The sequence below is a fragment of the Schistocerca cancellata genome, chromosome 1 (assembly GCF_023864275.1).
Source record: "Schistocerca cancellata isolate TAMUIC-IGC-003103 chromosome 1, iqSchCanc2.1, whole genome shotgun sequence".
Lineage (NCBI taxonomy): Eukaryota > Metazoa > Arthropoda > Insecta > Orthoptera > Acrididae > Schistocerca > Schistocerca cancellata.
The window spans coordinates 540,877,679-540,900,640 of record NC_064626.1 but is presented as its reverse complement, the minus strand read 5'-3'; the positions used below and the strand labels follow the sequence as shown (position 1 = coordinate 540,900,640).

At 42.6% G+C, this 22,962-nt stretch overlaps 1 protein-coding gene across 1 annotated transcript in view; it reads right to left on the bottom strand.

Moving 5' to 3' along the window:
• LOC126189120 (uncharacterized) overlaps window positions 1-22,009 on the bottom strand; it is a 34,218-nt gene extending 12,209 nt beyond the window's left edge. Inside the window, exons 1-3 of the mRNA XM_049930921.1 lie at window positions 21,752-22,009; window positions 9,891-10,354; window positions 3,243-3,342 (exon numbers count right to left, since the gene is read on the bottom strand). Of these exons, the coding sequence (XP_049786878.1) occupies window positions 3,243-3,342; window positions 9,891-10,354; window positions 21,752-22,009 (822 nt within the window). The remainder of the gene's footprint in view (window positions 1-3,242; window positions 3,343-9,890; window positions 10,355-21,751) is intronic.
• Window positions 22,010-22,962: the final 953 nt, after the last annotated feature.

Here is a 22,962-nt window from a genome sequence, read left to right as displayed (position 1 = left end):
TTGGTGTAATTCTTAATCTACTTTCTGCCCAATGTATAAGACAAACAAAGTTTGTACATTAGAAATGATGTGGCTAGTATCATAATCATTTCCTATAAGATATTATAGCCGGCCGATGTGGCCGAGCGGTTCTAGGCGCTTCAGTCTGGAACCGCGCGACCGCTACGGTCGCAGGTTCGGATCCTGCCTCGGGAATGGATGTATGTGATGTCCTTAGGTTAGTTAGGTTTAAGTAGTTCTAAGTTCTAGGGGACTGATGACCTCAGCTGTTAAGTCCCATAGTGCTCAGAGCCATTTGAACCTTTTTTAAGAACTTAGATAAACTGCAATCAGTTTTTATCTGGAGAGTGGCATTACATGTCAAAAGAGCTGAAGACAACACATGGTACAGTAGGTTACAGTACTATTGTTGTAAGTAAATAAGTAGCTTACCTGACCAGTTACGATGTGTCCAAACATACAGTACATTCCAGTTTCATACAGAACAGGAGGAATTGCTAAAAGCGCCTTTAAAGCCTTCGTAATGTTCCCATCTCTCTGCAGCAGCTATCAGGGTGATAATTGTCGCACTGTTAGTCAGTTATTTAGTAACAAACTTACTTAAGTAAGAATTAATGAAATGATTTAATTTTATTTTTTGTAAAAATAAGTAGAAAAATTATAGTAAAATACGCCTACTATCCTTTCAGCAATGTCTACAATTTGTGAAAGCACTTTTCGAAGCACAGATTTATCATCAGGCCTTCAGCTACTTATAGAAGGATCTTCATTGTGATGTCAATACCTCGCCAACTTTCATCTCTGGCAGGTTAGAGTGCGTTCTTACTTTAGATGTGTGAAGCTGTGGTACAACATATACATAAGTACAGAATATATATGCAGATTTATTGGTACTACAAAATACGAGTGAACTGTGCTAATTTCGGTTGTTTATAGCATCAAATTGAAGTAATTTCCAAATTTTGCCGTAGTATAAAGTGATAAGCCTAACCATTAAGACCACCTGCTTAATAGATTGTTGGTCCGTCTTTGGCACGAAATACATCACTCATACTGCGTATCAGGAATCCAACAATTTGTTGATAGGTTTGTGGAGGTATATGGCATTAGATGTCTACGCACAGGTCACGTATTTTGTGTAAATAGCAGGCTGCTGATTTGCATACGCGGTGATGACGCCCTATAGTGTCCAAGATGTGATCCACAGGATTTACATCAAGTGAATTTAGTCGCCGAGACATCAACGTGAGTTCACTATAATGCTCCTCAAACCACTGTAGCACGATTCTGGCTCCGAGACACGTACATTTATATTGCTGAATGATGATTTATCCGTCGGGAAAGGCGTCAAGCATGAAGAGATGCAGGTGGTCCGCAACTGTCAGCTTGTTTTTGATTACCAGCACAGGTCCCATGCAAGCGCAGGAGACTGTCTCCCATAGTATAACACTGCTCCCACCAGCCCGCGTCACTTCGATGACGGCGTTTGTGGAGATATGACCATCAACCTGGTGTAGCAAAAATGTGATTAACCCGAAGAGCCAACACGTTTCCATTGATCGACGGTGGCCCCGTGCACACTGCAATCGTAATTTGGATACGTAGGGGTGGTCTGCTGAGGAGCTCCACGTTCAGCAATGTACGATGAAAAGCGTGCTCTGAAACACTTGTGCATGCACCAGCATTGTGCTCTTTCGGTAGAGGTACAACATGTCACCATACTTCCTACTTGAGCACACAAGCCTCTGAAAACCATGTTCTGTGAAGAGCCGTGGACTTAAACCCATTTGGCGCCTATTGCTAATTTCACTGTCGTTCTGTCTCTTCCCGTAGATGCTTACGTCAGCAGCACGTGATCATTCGACCAACTCTACCGTTTTCAAGATACTAGCTCACGGGATCTGCATCATAACAATCTGCCCTTTGTCAAAGTCGCCTGCGGCAATGTATTTCCCCATTTCCAGTCCAGGTCTTCGCTAGGGTGATTCCCCGTCCGTGTACGCACCGCTTACGTACTTTTTTAACCCCGGCACGTGTCCGCAACGCCAAAAGGCGGCATCCAACGCCGCGGTGGGCTGTGGCCATAACGTTTTTGCTCAGCAAAGCGTGAAATTTCAGTAATACGAAAGTAATAAATAGCCATACATATGTCATTTTGAAGAGAAACCCTGAAAGCTTTTTTTTTCCATGTATAGCGCCATAGCGTAGTCCCGTAATTTGCCGATAGTCGGCGCTAGTCGCAAACATGGCGAGTTCAGGTGCAGAGCGAGCTTTTGCGTGATGGAGTTCGAAATGGCCTCCCCGATCACCAGATCTCACTCCGTGTGACTTTTCTCTGTGGGAACACATTAAATATCTGGTGTACGTACCGCCTCTACCACGTTATGTAGCAGAACTCCTGGAAAGAATACGGGAAGCAACTGCCACAGTCGACGATGCCATGCTGGGACAGGTATGGCAAGAATTCGATTACCGCATTGTCGTCTGTCGTGTCACTCATGGTTCGCATATCGAATGTTTGAAAAAAAAAGAGCTTCCAGAGTTTTTCTTCAAAATGGAGTATGTATGGCATGCGTACAACGTTTAGTTCTTGCGCAATAAATAATTGAAAGTGTTCCTGGACTTTATGTACACCCTTACACAAATTTTACTAATATTCTACGAAAAAACTAACATTCCTAATCTTTGTTATAGGTTAAAATTAAGCATGAAAATTACTATTAAAGGCTGCAACAAAATGAGAATTTTAGATAATCATCTGTGTTTTACACACGAAAGTATACTAGAGTACTGTGTAACAATACTATATGAAATGTAAAAGATGTTTATTTTTGAGATAACATATTTGATAAAAAAAGGACGAACAGATGTAACCAGATTGTTTGGAATTAGAATGATTAATTATAGTGATTGGTACGAAATAAAATGCACTGGGAAAACAGGATACTGTTACATCGTCATTAAATAGTGTGTGTGTGTGTGTGTGTGTGTGTGTGTGTGTGTGTGTGTGTGTGTGTCGTGTGAAGGGAGGGATATGTGGTGAGACAGACAATGAGAGAGAGAGAGAGAGAGAGAAAGCGTTTGTGTGACTTTACTGAACGTTGTTAAGATTGCACTGCATTCATTTTCTATATTTACATTGAATGCGGGAAAAAAATTCAGTTGTTTACGTTACCATAAGATGACCACCTTTGCTGAAACCTTTCTTTCGGCAGCTACTACGCCATTTTATTCATACTCACCACAGCAGTAACAAAGATATTTGCACACAGGTTGGCCATGTTGATGAACAGAAGGACAAAGACTGACACACTCATTGCTGTCTGCAAGAGGGAGATGGACCTGCAATAAAAATATTGACATCCGTGGAAGTTGACCCTAACTGTGTAACTTTAAGATATTTATGGATACCAACAGAAAATTTATTCACAGTATCACAACTGAGATTAAACAAAGATCTGGGAAATTACGTATTCTATGTAACTCATTAACCATAGATACTTTTGCCTTAAATTTTCAGACTCCTGTGATCATAGAAATACACCGGCTCTAATATCATAGTACTGACACTAACTGTATCCCTAGCAGAGTTTATATACTATGGTTTGTGATTTGTCGTTTTCAGTAACCTATATGTGACGGACACTATATGTGACAATCCACATTTAGGACGGTATGTGAAGTATCCATCTAGGTTTCAAGCACTACAAATACGCTGTTGTCACTAAACAAAAGCCAAAGGAGAAAGCCAGAGAGTGTAGTTAACGATAATTTCATACCAACTGCCGACTCTCCTGATCCTAATCATCTCACCGTGGCGAATTAGGTTTTCCACAGCTCCTGAAGGTCCGAGATTAATTCAATCACATCGCTCCATTCTCAACTGATGATGCCATTAAACAACCCCACTTCCTCGACAAGCAGAAAAATACTAGCGGTTACGACTGTATTATCTCGAAAATATGAAAACAAAATCTCTGAACATGCCGAGACCGTAGCTATTTGCAGCACTGCCGTCCTTTTCCTAGGTTGAAATATCTGTCGTTTTTCTGCGCAGTCTCGTTATGTGCGGCAATTCATCAACGCAATCAGGCACCGATCACTGTGGAGGTAAAGGGATTTAGCACAGTGCTCAGTCCTCTGACAACGCTGACACCTCATGTCAGTATTTGCGTCATCAAGCGTTGGAGTATTTGGAGACTCTAAGGAAACCCATGTTGGCAGAAGACAGAAGACCAGGGACCTTGGAATAGCTCTACTCTTGCCACTGAGGCACCGACTCCACCACCTACACAGCCACCTGATGTGCAGCCATTACGATTCTATTTTCAATCTACTGCTTGTGTTTCTGTTCTATATTATCAAGTAATTGTCGACATCCTTGCCTACACCGTCGACTCCACTGGCGCCCGATATCACATCCACGTCTGTTATGTATGTAAAAGTCGATATGAGAGCGTTCGACAGAGTGGAAATCCTACTGTGTTCGAGTTTAAACTGGGTAGTCTTCAGCCAGAATGTTCGGACCATACGTGCCGACACCCGGCAACTTGACACATACCAGATGCTGTTACAAGTTTGCTGATTGACACTAAGGTGGTAAAGGTCATGGGATACTTTATATCGTATTGGATCTCCTATTGCGCGGTAACTCGACGTGCCATGCACGTAAAAAGTCGTTGGAAGCCCCCTGCGAAAATTCTGAGCCATGCTGCCTCTATAGCTGTTCGTAATTGCGAAAGTGTTGGCGGTGCAGGATTTTATGCCCCATAAATGTTCGATGCGATTCTCGTCGGGGGATCTGGGCGACCAAATCGTTCCTTCGAATTGTCCACAATGTTCTTCAAAACAGTCGCGAGCAATTATGGCCCGGTGACAGGGCGCATCGTTGTTTGGGAACATGAAGTCCATGAATGGCTGTAAATTGGCACCAAGTAGCCAAACATAAACATTTATCGTCAACAATAGGTCCAGTTGCGCCGGAGGATCCAGTCCATTCCGTGTAAATACAGCCCACACCATTATGGAGGTGTCCCCAGTTTGCACAGTGCCTTGTTGATAACTAGGGTCCATGGCTTCTTGAGGTCTACGCTGCACTCGGACCCTATCATCAGCTCTTACCGGCTGAAGTCGTCCGGTTAATATATTACGAAAATCACGAGTATCGGGTCGAGTTGGTGGCTGGATATGGAGCTTTTTAAATGATATATGTCAATACGTTAATCTTATGGACATGAAGACGAGAAGATGTAAAAGTATCCCAAGGGAAAATTAAAATGTGTTGTAAGACCATTACTGTTTACATACATATAAATAAGCTAACGAATAACGTCGGAAACTGTACAGGGCTTTTTACCCTGCTGTTGTTTACAGGAAGGTTGGAACGCCACGAGACAGCGAAATGTAGAAGTATCTGCTGAGGATCGACGATTGGTTCAGACATTTCCAGTTTACACTGAATATAAATAAATGTAGTGTATTGCACCTAAATAGGACGAAAGATCCGTTATTGTTCAATTACGTTATTGATGGAAAATCACAGTAAATTCCTAGCAGTAGCCGTCCGGGTAGGTATAAAGTGAAATGACCACTTAAAACAAATCGTAGAAAAAGCAAATGTAAGGAGGTGATTTACTGGAATAGTCACAAGACTATAATACATTCACGAAATAACTGTCTTACAAATCACTTGTTCGACAAGTTCTTGAGTATTGTTGATCAGTGTGGAAACTTTACCAATCAGAATTAACAGAAGAGGTAGAGAAGATCCAACGAGAAGTGGCATGTTTCCTCACGGGGCCGTTCAGTAAGCGCGAGAGCGTGACGGAGATGCTGAACAAAATACAGTGCAAATGGCTGCAAGAGAAACGTTGTGTATCATACAGAACACTACTGTTGAAATTCCGAGACCGTAAGTTCGTAGAAGAGCAGAGTAACATAATATCTTTGCGGTATTGACGGATCTTCGTTTACGGCACACGGCACACTGCGCGCCGCACACAGATTCATGGGGGACGGCAAATTTAAACCTCCCGATAACGTGGCACCGAGCCATGTCATTCTTTCATCGTTCGCTGCCTGCACTAGGAGGCATACATGTCACAAGAGGATGCTAAACTGACATGGATTCACCACCCTCGACTATGATTAGCCGGCACGTAATTTTTTTTTAAGGTCATCAGTCTTCTGAAACTGGTTTGATGCGGCCCGCCATTAGTCCCTCTCCTGTGCCAACTTATTCATCTCACTGTAGCACTTACAACTTACGTTCTCAATTATTTGCTGTATGTATTCCTGTCTCTGTTTTCCACTACAGTTTTTGTCCTGTTCAACTCCGTCTAACACCATGGAAGTCATTCCCTGATGACTTTAACAGATGTCCTATTACCCCCTCCATTCTCCTTGTCAGAATTTGCCACATATTCCATTCCCCTCCTATTAAGCGCAGAACCTCCTCATTCCTCATCTTATCAGCCCACCTAATTTTCAATATTCCCCTGTGACACAACATCTCAAGTGCTTTGATTCTTCTGGTTTTCCCACAGTCCATTATTCGCTACCATACGATGCTGTGCTCCAGATGTAAATCCTCAGAAAGTTCTTCTTCAAATTAAGGCCTATGTTTGATACTAGTAGTCTTCTCTTGAGCAGGAATGCCCTTTTTGACAGTGCTAGACTGCTTTTGGTTTCCTCCTTGCTCCATCCGTCATTTGTTATTTTATTGCCTAGGTAGCAGAATTCCTTAACTTCATCTACTTCGTGACCATCAAACCTGATGTTAAGTTTCTAGCTGTTCTCATTTCTGCTACTTCTCATTAGCTTCATCTTTCTTCGATTTACTCTCAATCCATATTCTCTATTCATTAGACTGTTCATTTCGTTCAGCATATCATGTACATCTTCTTCACTTTCCCTCAGTGTAGCAATGTCATCAACAAATCGTATCATTGATATCGTTTTATCTTGAATTTTAATTGCACTCTTGAGCCTTTCTTTTATTTCCATTACTGCTTTTTCGATAAACAGATTAAACAGTAGGGTGGAAGTCTACATCCCTGTCTCATAACCATCTCAATCCTAGCGCTTCGTTCTTGGTCCTCTACTCTTATTATTCCCTCATGAATCTTTTACATATTGTATATTATTCATCTCTCCCTATAGCTTACGCCTATTTTTCTCGAATTTCGATTATCTTCTACCATTTTACATTGTTGCAAGCTTTTTCCAGGTCGATAAATCCTATGAACGTGTCTCGATTTTTCTTTAGTCTTGCTACCATTATCAACAACAACATCAAAGTTTCCTCTCTGGTGTCTACATCTACATCTACATCAGTATCTTTACCTTTTCTAAAGCCAAACTGATAGCCCCATTTTTTTCCATTCTTTTGTATATTATGCTTGTCAGTAACTTTGACACATGAGCTGTTAAGCTGATTGTGCATTATTCTTGAACTTGTCAGCTCTTGCAGTCTTCGGAATTTTCTGGATGGTATTTTTCTGAAAGTAAGAGGGTATGTCGCCAGGCTCATACATTCAACACACCAACGTCAACAGTCGTTTTGTTGCCACTTTTCCCAATGATCTTAGAAATTCTGATGCAGTATTACCCCATTCCTTCTGCCTTATTTGATCTTAAGTCTTCCAAAGCTCTCTTAAATTCTGATTCTAAAATTGGATCCCCTGTCTATTCTAAATCCACTCTTGTTTCTTCTATCACGTTAGACAAATATTCGCCCTCATAGAGGCCTTCAATATACTTTTTCCACCTATCCACTCTCTCCACTATATTTAACAGTGGAACTCCCATTTCTCTCTTAATGTTACCACACTTGCCTTTAATATCAACGAAGGTTGTTTTGACTTTCCTGTGTACTGAGTCATTCCTTCCTACAATTATTTGTTTTTTGGTTTCCTTACATTTTTCGTGCAGCCATTTCGTTTTAGCTTTCCTGCACTTCTTATTTATTTCATTCTTTAACGACCTGTATTTCTGTATTTACTAATTTCCCTGAACATTTTTGTACCTTCTTCTTTCATCGATCAGCTGAAGTATACCTTCTGTTAACCATGGTTTCTTCCCAGTTAAACTTCTTTGTACATTTCTTTTTCTTTCCAACTTCTACGACTGCCGCTTTTAGAGAGGTCCATTTCTCGTCAAGTGTATTGCCTACTGAGCTATTTTTTATTTTGCTATATACAGCCTTAGAGAAGTTACAGCGTGTCTTTTCATGCCTTAGTACTTCTGTATCCCACTTCTTTGCGTGTTGATTCTTCCTGGTTAATCTCTTGAAATTCAGCGTACTCTTCACCACTACTACATTGTGATTGAGTCTATATCTGTTCTTGGGTACGCCGTACAAACCTGTATCTGATTCCTGAATCTCTGTCTGACCATGATGTAATGTAACGAAATATTCCCGTATTACTTTCCAAGTAAATCTCCTTCTCTTGTGACCCTTGAACAGTGTATTCACTATTTCTTGCTGCGACTCAAATAGTCTTTCTCCTCCCCCATTCCTTGTCCCAAGCCATTATTCTCCTATAACCTCTTCTTCTACCCCTTCCCCTAGACATGCATTCCAGTTGCCCATGGTTACTGGATTTTCATCTCCCTTTACATACTGTATTACCCTTCCAGTATTCTCATACACTTTCTCTATCGGTTCTTCTGCTTTCGATGTTGGCAGATATACTAGAACCATCGTTGTCGGTGTTGGTTCGGTGTCGATTCTGACAAGAACTACCAATCACTGAATTGTTCACTGTAACACGCTCTCTGTCCTACTTTCCTATTCACAACGAATCCTGCTCCTGTTACACCATTTCCTGCTGCTGTTCAAATTACCCAATAATCAACTGATCAGAAATCCTTATCCTCTTTCCATTTCACTTCACTGAGCACCCTATTTCTTCTCGATTGAACCTTTGCATTTCCCTTTTCAGATTTTCTAGCTTCCTTACCACATTCAAGCTTCTGACGTCTATCTTTTTCTCATGGTCACCTCCCCCTTGGCAGTCTCCTTCCGGTGATCCGAATGGGGGACTATTCGGGAAACTGATGTCAATAATTACAGGACAGATGTCCTATGGATACATGTTATGTGTCTCTAATGAAGTGGTTTCCATTGTCTTCTGCATTTTTGTGTAGTTCATCATTGCTCATTCTTTCGCTTTTACGGGCAGTTTCCCACTCCAAGGACGAGAGAGTGCCCTGAAACTCTGTCCGCTCCCCCGCCCTCTTTGACATTGCTGTTGACAGAATGAGGGCGACTTCTTATGCAGGAAGTCTTTGGCCATCAATACTGATTATTAGTCAGATTTTTAGCGATGGTTGGTTTCGAGAAGGATCTGCAATTCCGAATGCTTCTACTGATTCAGTGCATCTATAAACGTATGAATATTTGTACGGAAGACTGAAGTGAGTAACTTTACAATGAAGTAACAAACCACTACTAAACATTACCAGTATTCACAGACTATCAAAATTTATCAGCATTCAGGACTGTTTACTGTCATTGTATGTAACCCTGTACCAAATAAAAACATACAGCACTTCGAAGTTATGTATATGTATCTAAGTATCAAGCGTAGCTACTTCAAATAAATTTATTAATATATTACGTTTCTGTATATGTTTCACTGTCTTTTTAATCGAGCTCCAGTCCTAATACGGAAAATTATCAACAGTCAATCTTCCCGCTCACCAGCTGGGAATAAAACGGAGAAGGGAGAGAATGACAACGGTGACAGAGGTACCTTCCGCAACACACTGTGAAGTGGGTTGCGGAATTTAGATGTTGATGTAGATAACAGGTGGAACTCTAACGTCTGAGTTAAAGAAAGCAGTGTAAAATAAGGCAATCAAAACGAGTTACATTCTACACTGACCTGAGGAGTGTCTGATGGTGCTGAATGTTATCCACCAGCTGCAGCTGCAAGCGTTGATCTAGGAGGTCTGCTGTACAAGAGTCACCGCAAGACAGCATCGTAGTTTCACTCGTTACCTGATATTCATAAATACAGTCTCGATGTTTTGACTTTCCTGTCTCCTTACGAAGTTTATGCACAGCAGAAATGTTCTCGTTTAAAACTTTGAGCTCTGCTCCTATCACCAGCATCATATGAAAAAAGAAAATGTCGATGCAGACTGTAGATTCTGCCGCTATGGTTAGACCGATGGACTGGGCCACATACAGTATCTCGTAGGTGGGCGATATATGGACTTCCATCGGCAGCCAGAGGGAGACGGGCAGCTGTCGTTTGCTGTCTGGCGATGGATTATCGCCCCCGTGGACCCCGTGCGACAGCAGCGGCGACGACACCCAGCCCATCAAAGCAGGCACCGCCGCCGCCTGGCGAACGCAACAAGCACACACGTCACACGTTGACCTCTAGCGCGGATCCAAGAGGGGCAGCGGAGGGGGGAGGGGAATCATGGGGGGGGGAGAGTGGAGGGACCATAAGGGTTATCACTGCCCCCCCCCAGCCCCCTCATGTCGCTCCAAAAACACATTTCAGCACAAACATTCATACACCTGCACATATTTCCAAATTTCCCAGATAACGTTCAGAGAAAAATATATCATGAGAACTAAAAGAATCAAAAGGATTTCTATAAATTACAAAGTATACTTAACACAGGATAGTGTTTAGTTGCTTCTGTTGCTTCTGCCAGGGCGGGCCCAAGTGAATGAGCTTACGACCTGACCAGGAACGTTCTAGGCAGGTAACGGCGCACATTCCCACACTGTACATACCTGCTCTTAACAGAAAAATAAAGTACGTTTCTTACCTCTATGGGTAGAACGCAGGAAATTGAACAGGGTAAGAGAGAAAGGGAAGACCCTTCACTAAAGGAAAAAAAAAAAATCAGAAAGTCTGACTTCCGAAACGCAATTATTTGTGGTCATGCTGATTAAGTTTAGGAAGCGTGACTGGTTGGAAAAATTATTTGTATTTTTCTGCTGCCAGTCACATTTGTTGTTTTCTGCTTAGTTTAAAAAATTGAACCGCGTTTCGAGCATGTTTTAGTTCTCATCAGACGTTTATGTTTACATATATTATTCGAAGGTAAATTGTCTTAGTTTAAGTTACCCTAGAACTGTTTTGTTCACTTTTTCTGCTGCTGGAGTGAGTGTTAGGGTATTTGGGGAACGGAGAAGCCAGTGGGTGGGCGCAAATCGGTTTCCAATGTTGTTATCTGCTGGCTTCTAATCGTCTAGAGCTGTGTGTGTTGTTCTAATTGATACACAGTCTGTGCAGTATGCAGATAGTACTAATGCAATAGATGTAAGATGTGCCACTGTGAAACAAACGACTAACAAACAGCGAATAAGAGTACGAAGTCTTTCGCGACGTATTTCTTGAATAAAAGTCTCTCCCTCTGCATATAAAAGTGGGAGCCTCGCTAGTTTACGACAGTCATTTTTAGCCCTGACGACGACCATGGAGGTAGTGGTCGAAAACTTCGAGTTTTATCCTGAATTGACGGGGCATGTACAGCGAGAGATTTTTATTCAAACAGCGAATAAAGCTGAAGCAAATGGTGATCTTTACTCGTCCACACGTAACGCCATCACATTGGTTCTACACTGTTTACGTCCGTGGAGACATATCTGTACAATGAAAAATACTTCAAAGCCAGTGTTGAAATAAACAGTGCAATAGTGTAATCGTAAGTGGACAAATGACATATGAAAAGTATATCACACGATTATCGCGCCATAACAAATGAGGCCGAACTATCTGTATCCTGCACAGGCTCCGGTATCAATCATAGCAAACATCCGTACACCAGCAGAAGACAGTAATGGAATCGATTTATGGTCACCCACTGCCCCCCCCCCCCCCACTCCAACAGCATAACAAGTGATACAAGCTTATCCAGGTTAATTCAGACTAAAACGTTTCATCTTCAAATAACATCTGTATTCATAAACGGGTGATGACGAGCGAAACATGCTCGAAAGTCGTTGCAGTGTGTTAAATCAAACATAAAATAAATAAATGTGAGCAGGAGGGAAATACCAGTAATTATTCCCCAAGGTAGACGGAAACGACTGAAAGATACATCACTCCCCCATTTAGAAGACCGTACAGTTACAGTGTGGAGATATATGTCGTTTGTGTTAAGTGAAATACTGATATTGGTGAGTACACAGTTCGAGTTTCTATTGCGTGAATTGAGGATGCGAGAATTTGTTGCTGTTATACTCATCGTTCTAAAATTATTTATTTGACACATGATATTCTCAAATCTTTGGACGAGTTCTTCTCAAATGCTACATTTTCTGTAATGCACTTTCTTAGATGTTATGCTAAAATGAAGTACTAATTATGGATACAAGCAAATTATTATTGTCATACTAAAATATCTGACATTCAGCTTATGGATTGTTGTAGGTAGGGTGCAAGCAGAAGAATAAGCCTAATAAACAATTGTTTCACTGATAAGAAGTATGCACGACAGTCATGCCAATGACATAGCGCTTTTAATGGCTAAAGCGACGTTTTTTCTGGAAACTCTGCAATGGGGAGCAAATTATAGTGTCGCAGAGTGCTCCCATTTTATTTTATCTCACTTCTGACACCCAAGTACTGGTAAATAGCGTTTCGACAGGTGTATCTGCCGTCACTCGCCAATACCATGGCTTGCCAGATTACCCGACTTGAATCTGTGCGTTTCTCTGAATGGGAAACACTTTTGTGTATTCCAGCCCCGTTGATTGTGTCTGTGAACACTGGGGACTCATTGTCCATGACTGTTAATGCATTCTGAACATGCCTCAGATTTTTAAGCGTATACGGGCGTCGATGAGCAGACATGTTGAAGCCTGCCTTCACATGAACGGTGAACATGTGGAATACTTATTTTGTTTGCTTTCAAGTGCATAGTTACAGTTTAGATTCTGGGAGACGCTGTCATAAGGTGTAAATGCACACAATCGTATCGGGGAAACCATTGTTTCCCGGACATACGTTTATTAAGAATATTTACTTGATAGATTCTTTTTCCACTCGCCCCTTTCGTTTGTATCGGTATTAGTCAGCTTTTTTATGTAATCATTATCAAAATCATATTCATCTAAGCTACGCCCGCCCTAAAGAGCCATCCACTTACAGGACGGGGCTTTGCGCCGCCCCGGATCAAACCCGCCAGGCAGATTAACAATGAGGGTTTGCACACCGGCCAGCCTGGATGTGTGTTTTGGCGGTTTCCTACATCCCACTAGGTGGGTACTGGCCCAGTACCTGCCACTGTTACATGATTCACAAACATTTATAAAACCTTCTGCTAGCTTTCATGTGAACAACATTGTACGTTGACAGGATACACATATACAACGAAGAGCCAAAGTAACACGTACACCTGCGCCCGCGAGCACGCAGAAGTGCCACAACACGATGTGGCACGGACTCGACTAAAGTCTGAAGTAGCGCCGGAGGGAACTGACACCATGAATCATGCAGGGTTGTCCATAAATCCGTAAGAGTACGATGGGGTGGAGATATCTTGTGAACATCACGATGCAAGGCATCCCAGATACGCTCAGTAATGTTCATGTCTGGGGAGTTTGGTGTCAAGCGGAATTGTTTAAACTCAGAAGAGTGTTCCTGGAGCCACTCTGTAGTAATTCTGGACGTGTGGGGAGTCCCATTGTCCTGCTGGTATTGCCGAAGTCGTATCTAGATGTATCAGGGGTCCCATATCACTCCAAATGCGCACGCCACACGTCATTACAGAGCCTCCACCACCTTGAGGATCCCCTCCCCCCCCCCCCCCCCGCCGACATGCCGAAATGCAGGGTCCATGGATTCATGATGCTGTCTCCATACCTGGGCACGTCCATCCGCTTTATAGCATTTGAAACGAGATTCGTCCGAGAAGACAACATGTTTCTAGTCATCAATAGTCCAACGCCGTTTGTTGACGGGCCCAGGCGAGGCGCAAAGTTTTGTGTCATTCAGTCATCAAGGTTGTACGAGTGGTCCTTCGGCTACGAAAGTCCATATCGATTATGTGTTGTTGAATGGTTCGCATGGGTGCAGTTCCGTATTCTGGATGTTTAGATGCCTCTGTATCTGTATATGCATGCCTATACCAGTTTTTTTGGCGCTTCAGTGTATTCCGTCACGGAGCGGTAACAGGGTGGTGACAGGAAGGCATGCAGCGACCTCTTAAATTAACCATGCCTAATCCAGTAGTTACCATGCTGAACCTGCGCCAGTAAGGGACAAAGGCAAGAGAATAGGTATTCTTCTATAGTAGGTTGAAACTGTGTGTGACAGCTAGAAATATTTGTGGGGGGGGGGGGGAGGAGGGAGAATTGAGTGGGAAGGGGGCAGACAGTAACACATTCGGATTGTCCAGAACCTAACCTGGAACCGCACTTGCTTCGTCTCGTTGAGTGCTCGCGGTTGTATCTAAGCAAAAGATCAAAACAGAGCAAATCCCTTTTACAATGCTTCGTTGCGTATATGGCACACGAATGGTACTCTACTAGAGAGCCACACGCCGCCCAATGAAGGACCGTGGGTGGCCGTCTTCTCAAGGCGCCTGCAACACAAACGCAGCCCATTCTACTTACAGCGGCTGCTTCACTTTCTGGGGCGCAACATATGCCGTAAACAACAGCGCTGCTGCGCTGGCACTATGAGCCACGTGACACTGTCGTAATTTCCTGGTACCCCTCTTCCGAGTGGCCTTTATTGAAGGCTCTCTAGAAGCTCGCCAGTCAGTGGAGTCCCGGGCTCAACATCAACGTTCTGCTTCAGAAAATGCAGCGAGTATATTCCCAAGAGTGCAGCGCACGCCATAGAAACCCCAGGACATAGCCACTGCAGCCCAAGCTGAAACTGCCTACTGTAGTGAGTGCTGAAGTTGCACCTCCAAGAACTATCATCATAATGAATTTTTAGCCTGTAGTGAAGTGTACCCTGACGTTTAACTTCCTGGCAGTTTGATAGAGTGTGCCGGACCAATACTCTATACTGGGACCTTCGCTTTCCACGAGCAAGTGCTCTACTGACTGCTACATAAGAACGACTCGTGACCCATAAACACAGGTTTATTTCCGCCAGTACCTTGTACACCACCCTCCAAACCTTCCAAAAGTTGTCCTGCGTACCTTGAAAGACGAACACTCGTGGAAAAAAGGATACCGCGGCGTCATGACGTAGCCACATTCTAGGGGATGTTTTCAGAATGAATTTTCACTCTGCAGCAGAGTGTGCGCTGATACCAAACTGCCTGGCAAATGAAAGCGCTCTGAGGCTGTATTATGAGTCGAGCTTGGATAGCTCTGTCGGTGGAGCGCTTGCCCACCAAGGTTCGAGTCCAGTTCCAGTACAGTGTTTTGCTGTACAGATAATTTCAACTGTTATGATATTAGTGAAAATCTTTTATCAGATCAGGGCGATCTTCACGTTACCTTCTCTCGGAACCTGTTTCAGTTGCTCAGCGTTATCGCGTACCTTCTGTGTTGTAATAAAGTTATACTTTTCTTGGCTATCTGGACACATTTCCCTACCTGTGGGTGCATACCCACAAACGGATACTACTTCTTGTGCAGTCCGTCTGATCTGCATACAGAATTACTTTAAAACCTAGCATTTCTTTCCAGTTCTTTTTGTGACAATCACTTCATGCAATAATTTTGTAAGATTCCTCAGTTTCTCCAGGGGGGACGTAGTATAAGGCAGGGATCCGTGTGAAATTGACGTAATTAGCGTCACATCTTATATAGTCATAAACACGTGAACTCTGCAGACGAACCAGGTTTCTTTTATGTGTTGAGCAATTGTACTGGTACAAAATGAATGTTTGGAAATGTTAGATTGGTAAGTGTCGCTTGAATATGAATATATTATCAACTCCCCAACGAAAAGTATTTCATAGTATGCTTTGAGTTATTTACTGCGGATGAAAAGTATAGGAAGAGAAAAACTATTTATTTTTAGACACCGGCTTCCAGAGAAGTTCATCTAAGAGTAGGAGGCGAAAAGATAGAAACTGCTGTTTTGTTTATAAATGAGTTGGTCAGTTTCAAGACATGTCATGTCACAAGAGCTGAAGTCTATAGGTGACACTAAAAGCTTACTGTATACCATAGAATTGATAATTATCGCTGGCCGGAGTGGCTGTGCGGTTCTAGGCGCTACAGTCTGGAGCCGAGCGACCGCTACGGTCGCAGGTTCGAATCCTGCCTCGGGCATGGAAGTGTGTGATGTCCTTAGGTTAGTTAGGTTTAATTAGTTGTAAGTTCTAGGCGACTAATGACCTCAGAAGTTAAGTCGCATAGTGCTCAGAGCCATTTGAACCATTTGATAACTATCCATGGTAAACGAGTATTTCTAAATGAATAAAAACACTGCAGTTCCCGGGGAGGAAGGACAGGTTTGCTCTCTCGCCTCCCTCCCACTCTTTCCACAACCTTGCGGATCCCTGTGGCGCTAACGTATATCGAAGAATGGATGACGTGCCTGGCGCTGGAAATTCTGTACTGCAAAGGTACTGAGGGACAAGACGCTCGTAAGGCACAGTAAATGACATTTAAATGAATATGACATTGGAAATTTGAAGATGAATGGCCGAACCAAGTGGAAGACTTTTTCAGTATGCAGAGAGACGAACTATAAGGCTACATGCGCTATATTCTGTTGCGTGTTTCTGTGATATGGTTTTGTAGACTTTTTTGTTTTATATGGGGAAATACAGAACGTTTTGAGACTATAGAAACAGGCAATACTGAGACAATAATTTGAAATGTAAACCAAACCTGTAAGAACAAATAGACGTGTTGGATTAATCTGTGATAGCGACGTCTGGTGTACTCGTTGCCTTCACCGTTATTGTACTGATTCCTGACGTCGGTCAGCAGTTCCACCAGCTGCAGAAGCGTAGCTCTCTGTCCGATGAAAAGAGCAACCTGCAAATTATAGTTTAGTCATTACATGGTCAAAGTAATTTTGTAATCACTGACGTATTTTGATCTACGCTGACAATTAGAAAGGTTGAAAGCAGTGCACGTGGAACAATAGAAGACAGGCAGAAAAATATTTGATCGTTTAAAATCAAGTATGAATTATGAGCCACGTAGTAATTATTTACAGTACTTCCACCAAGGCCAACTTTCACGCTTTTTGAGTAAAAGGAGAACAACGGCGTGGCCAGTTAAAGAACATAGGATTGTAACAGATATTTGTGCTCTTACTTAGCACTTTCTCAGCAGCTGTAGAACTTTAAGTGATCAAGCACAGACCACACCTCTTATAGTGTGTCATCTAAGTGTACGTCGCCTGCTGTACGCTCATGTTAAAAATTACAAAATGTATCCTAACAAGTGCTAAAAGATCCCAGCCGAGAAACAATTTGGTAAGAGAATACAAGAAACTTTACACATGTTTAATAAAATAAAAGGGTTCAAAAATTGACTCAGGAACCAACTGTAATGATTTTTGTAGAAAGTTGACTCAGGAACCAACTGTAATGATTTTTGTAACGTACATCTAACTTCACGAGGTCAATCACACCGTTGTATCATTAACCATTCTGAATAACTACAGTACACTCTCCTCTTATGTGGTTACACAGGTACTCTTAAGTACTTATACACGTATAGTCTATTCTACCTACATTTAAGTTATCTCTGAAACTTTTACGTGCAATGCTCTATCAAATATTTTAAATGTTTCTGTAGTGTTTTAGTTTTAGTATGAACTGCATTTCATTATGTTCTGCTCCCAGAAAGTTTCCATGTTATTCGCTGGTGCGCCATTCGCGCATAAGAAACCCTTAATTGTTTACTATAACGTTGATTCGTAGTTACTAAAATGGTTCAAATGGCTCTGAGCACTATAGGACTTAACAGCTATGGTCATCAGTCCCCTAGAACTTAGAACTACTTAAACCTAACTAACCTAAGGACAGCACACAACACCCAGCCATCACGAGGCAGAGAAAATCCCTGACCCCGCCGGAAATCGAACCCGGGAACCCGGGCGTGGGAAGCGAGAACGCTACCGCACGACCACGAGATGCGGGCTCGTAGTTACTATCTACAGCTTAATTCTAGCATAGATTTAAGGTCATAGGAAAAATCCTCTCATTATCCTCGTGTATTAAACATAGGAGCCGGCCTGGGTGGGCGAGCGGTTCTAGGCGCTACAGTCTGGAACCACGATACCGCTACGGTCTCAGGTTCGAATCCTGCCTCGGGCATGGGTGTGTGTGATGTCCTTAGGTTAGCTAGGTTTAAGTAGTTCTACGTTCTAGGGGACTGATGACCTCAGAAGTTAAGTCCCATAATACTCAGAGCCATGAGAACCATTTAACATAGGACATAGCTATTGTTGAACTGTTATTTTTCTAACAAATTACCTATTGTCTTTAGTATTTCTAACTATTGATATCTCTCTGTTTCAAAATTGGTTTATCTACAAGCAAATCTTCGATCAGGTTAATAAGTGGCGCGAGACTTACATATTTTGTGTATTTCATTTTTGAATATTAAAATGGTCAACCGGTATGCCTGAGATTAAAATTTTGTAAATTTTCTTTGCCGTTCAAGGTTACTGTTTAAAGGTTATTTCATTTCATACATGCCGTTTGGTATCCTTTAAAGCTTAGTAGCGTACTTGTGAATTTTAGTCTTGATGCAAGCCAGTAAGTCAACAAATATGCTTTTGCGCTCCTTTCATTTCCACACACATTCGTTTGGGTAATTTTTTGAAATGTATTTACTGTAATTGGTTGTGACCTTCCAGAAAATTGCATTGTCCTTCCTCCATTGCCATTCCTTCCACATATTCCAGAATCCAAGAAATCGGTTTATTTCAGTTTCCTTGTTAAGTAGGTCATAATTGGTTACCTGAACAACAACTACAAAGCGGACGATGAAATTAATGACGCTTTCAAATTATTCGAACGGCGTGTAGATGAATATGGAGATATTACAATTACTACGCCTACGTTCTACATTACAGCGTTGTTCGAAGTACCCATTGCTTCTGTTGACATTAGTGGCAGCTTCACAGTACGAAAAAAAAAAAAGAACACGCAAAGGTTTGCTATATTACAACTGATTGTTTAAGTGCTTATTGTTTAGCTCCGGTTTCTGTTTTAGCAAGGCGGAGACATCCTATGTCGTCTATACTTACGTGAAATACATTTTTCGCTGGTCGGAGAGCGACGTAACATGATATATGCAAGGTTGCAGCGGCAACAGCTTAGTTCAGATTTCGGAAAGACGCGTTCTTTCGGTTTTTTTTTCATTTCGCTTTTACACATGCTATAAAGCGGGAAACAGTGTTTAAATCGCACAAAAATTCGAGGTAATTGCAAAAGGTATGGAATTTCGGTCATAAAAAATGTTTTGCTCAGATTTATTTATGGCGAAAAAGTATCTGAGCAGCCATAGAAGGACTTCTGATGCTAACATATCCGCTATTTTCATTGGAAATTACTGCACGATCGGTTCTACTCTTCCTGCATTATTAACTCACGCTCTCACATAGCACGCGTGCACACACACACATCACATACACACACACACACACACACACACACACACACACACATCACACATCACACACACACACACACACACACACACACACACACACACACTGAGAGAGAGAGAGAGAGAGAGAGAGATTAAACATTCATTTACACGAGAACTGGCGCTTCTAAGCCCATCAGACGTAATTGCTCACTTGAAGGAGTAACTTTGTGTTAGATGATGTGCTAAGAATTCTGTGTGACTGTCCACTTCTGCAAAAGTTCCCACGAAGTAGGACACGTGGTTTTCAGATAACACTCCAACTTCATTACAGATCTCAAATAATTTTTTCTGTTGAGAGGAACCGCAGCTAAGCAATCAGTGTTTCAGAAATAAACCGCTTTCAGCTCTATATGAACTTTTAGAGGAACACAACCGGTTTCGTGATGCCAAATCTTCATCTTCAAGCGTACATCTACAACACAGGAAACGTATAATCGATACTATGGTAAAAATGATATAAAAGCTATCACTGTCCGAACAGGCCTTGAAGGCGCAACGGCACCGTCAGACCACCGTGTCATCCTCAGCCCTTAGGCGTCACTGCATGAGGATACGGAGGGCCATGTGATCAGCACACCACTCTACCGGCCGTTGTCAGTTTTCGTCACCGATTACGCTGCTTATCACTCAAGTAGCTGCTCAATAGGCTCACAAGTGAGCGGCCCGCTTGCCAACAGCACTCGGCAGACCCGGACAGTGACCCATCCAAGTAATAGCCAAGCCAGACAGGGCGCTTAATTTCGGTGATCTGACAGGAGTCGGTGTTACCCCTACGGCAAGGTCGTTGGCTAAAAGAAACAGATAGCTATCCTAATAATCTACGCTGTGCCACAACCAATATGAAATACACTTCAGTGAAACATTTAAGCCCTGATACGGAAAGGAGGGGGACTCAACATTGCCAAAATAAAATACTATTATCCGTAACAAGTAGGTTGTTATAGTTCAAATTGACTCTTTGAAAAGCTGACATGTTAATGAGACGCTAAAAGTATGTATTCCTACATCAAAGAGAGAAAAATAATAAAACAATAAAATGTAAAATCCACCAGCTAACAACACTGGGCCGGCCGGAGTGGCCGAGCGGTTCTAGGCGCTTCGGTCTGGAACCGCGCGAACGCTACGGTCGCAGGTTTGAATCCTGCCTCGGGCATGGATGTTTGTGATGTCCTTAGGTTAGTAAGGTTTAAGTAGTTCTAAGTTCTAGGGGACTGATGACTTAAGATGTTAAGTCCCATAGTGTTCAGAGCCATTTTTTAACAACACTGGAAACGCATGGTTAAGAAAAGTCACTTGATACAAGAAAGAGGCGGAGGCAGTTGGAGGGTTGCACTCCACCGCTTCCCGGTATCAAGTTACCTACGCTACGGTCGCAGGTTTGAATCCTGCCTCGGGCATGGATGTTTGTGATGTCCTTAGGTTAGTAAGGTTTAAGTAGTTCTAAGTTCTAGGGGACTGATGACTTAAGATGTTAAGTCCCATAGTGTTCAGAGCCATTTTTTAACAACACTGGAAACGCATGGTTAAGAAAAGTCACTTGATACAAGAAAGAGGCGGAGGCAGTTGGAGGGTTGCACTCCACCGCTTCCCGGTATCAAGTTACCTTACCGATGGGCTTTCAGTGTTGTTATCTGGTGGGGGGGGGGAGGAGGGGAATTTTAGCTTCTTTTGTCTTCTTATTTTGCTCTCTTTATTGAAGGTAAACACGCTTTTAACACGTCATTCCTTCAAGTGATAAATTTGAACAATGACGCCATACTTGTAGCGTGCAACAGTATTTTATTATGACGAGGCTGAGATCCCCTCCTTCCCGTATCAGGGCTTAAATATTTCACTGACGCGTGAATATTTCAAACTGGTAGTCATACAAAATAGATTACCTCTGAAAACCATATTTGCCAATATAAATGAAATTACAATACAGTGGGTTCCTCATAAACGTGAGCCTTTGTGTTGTAATGTTGCTATGGTTTTCCAGAAAATAGATTATTATGATACGTATCTGTTTTCTACTTATCGTACTACAAATTCTAAGTTACCTATCATTTAAATGTAAGCCATAATACGTGATTTCACATCACGAAACCGGTATGTTTCTGTAAAAGGTCCATACCTACCTGGCAGCGGTTTATTGCTGAAACATCACTGCCGTTTACCACTTACGTGCCACACAGTGGAAATGCTCACCTTGATCCACATTACGCTGCAAATGAAAGCCACGAAACATGAAAGTGCCGTCTCCTCAATTTTTCGTGGCGGGTCCATGTAGAGCTTGAGGCCGGCAGAGAGCACGGGGCAGGCGATGAAGAGCAGCGAGAAACCGCCCAGCAGGGCAGAGCAAAGTCGCGCTGCGCCGGAGCCCCGCAGCGGCCACAGACCCATCAGGCGGCGCATTGTCGCTCCGGGACCCAGCAGGGCGTCTCGGTCGACGCTGCAACGCTCCATTGCGGCTCCTGAACCCAAGTGAAAATGTGAGGAGCTTGTCCTATCCGTTTGACATCGTAGCTACGGGACAACTAATAGCATTATGGTCATTGCCCACCGAGTCGTTGGATACCGTGACACGGTAACAAAGCCGGCCGGAGTAGCCGAGCGGTTAAAGGCGCTACAGTCTGGAACCGCACGACCGCTGCGGTCGCAGGTTCGAATCCTGCCTCGGGCATGGATGTGTGGGATGTCCTTAGGCTAGTTAGGTTTAAGTAGTTCTAAGTTCTAGGGGACTTACGACCACAGCAGTTGAGTCCCATAGTGCTCAGAGCCATTTGAACCATTTTTTTGAACGGTAACAAAAATACGTAAGTGGGACAGACACGGACGGAGGATTACTCTAGTAAAGACATGGACTGAAAATGGGGATATCCACTGAGATAAGTGACGTTGACAAAGGGTAGCGTAAAACTGTGGACGAGTATCTCGAAACCGGTGAAGCTGGTCGAATGTTAACGTGCTACTGTCGTGAGCATATACGGAAAGTACAGCAAAACTACCACTATGTGGTAAATGGTTGGACGTTGTCATGGTACTTGAAATACGTAACCATTATGGTACCTCACCTGAACCTCTCGATACAAGTAATATTCTACTGTGCTTCTGCAAAGTAGTTGACATATTTCTGAGACAGCATTCAGATTTGATTTCATTTGTGATACATCGATATGATTATATTGCAATAGTATTGTTCTTATGTGTATTCTTTCTTTTGTTACTATGATCTTTGACGTACTTGTAACTCTGAGTTTTGGGTGCGTAAGCGATTATTAGCTAGTTGTTGAGTTGTCAGAGAGTCGGACCTTGAGAAGGTCAAGTCTTGGATGTCATGTTGGAAAGACGCGTATTGTAATCCGCTTATAAAATGTGAACTTTAACAGTGAATGTGAGAAGGATGTTTTCAATGTAAT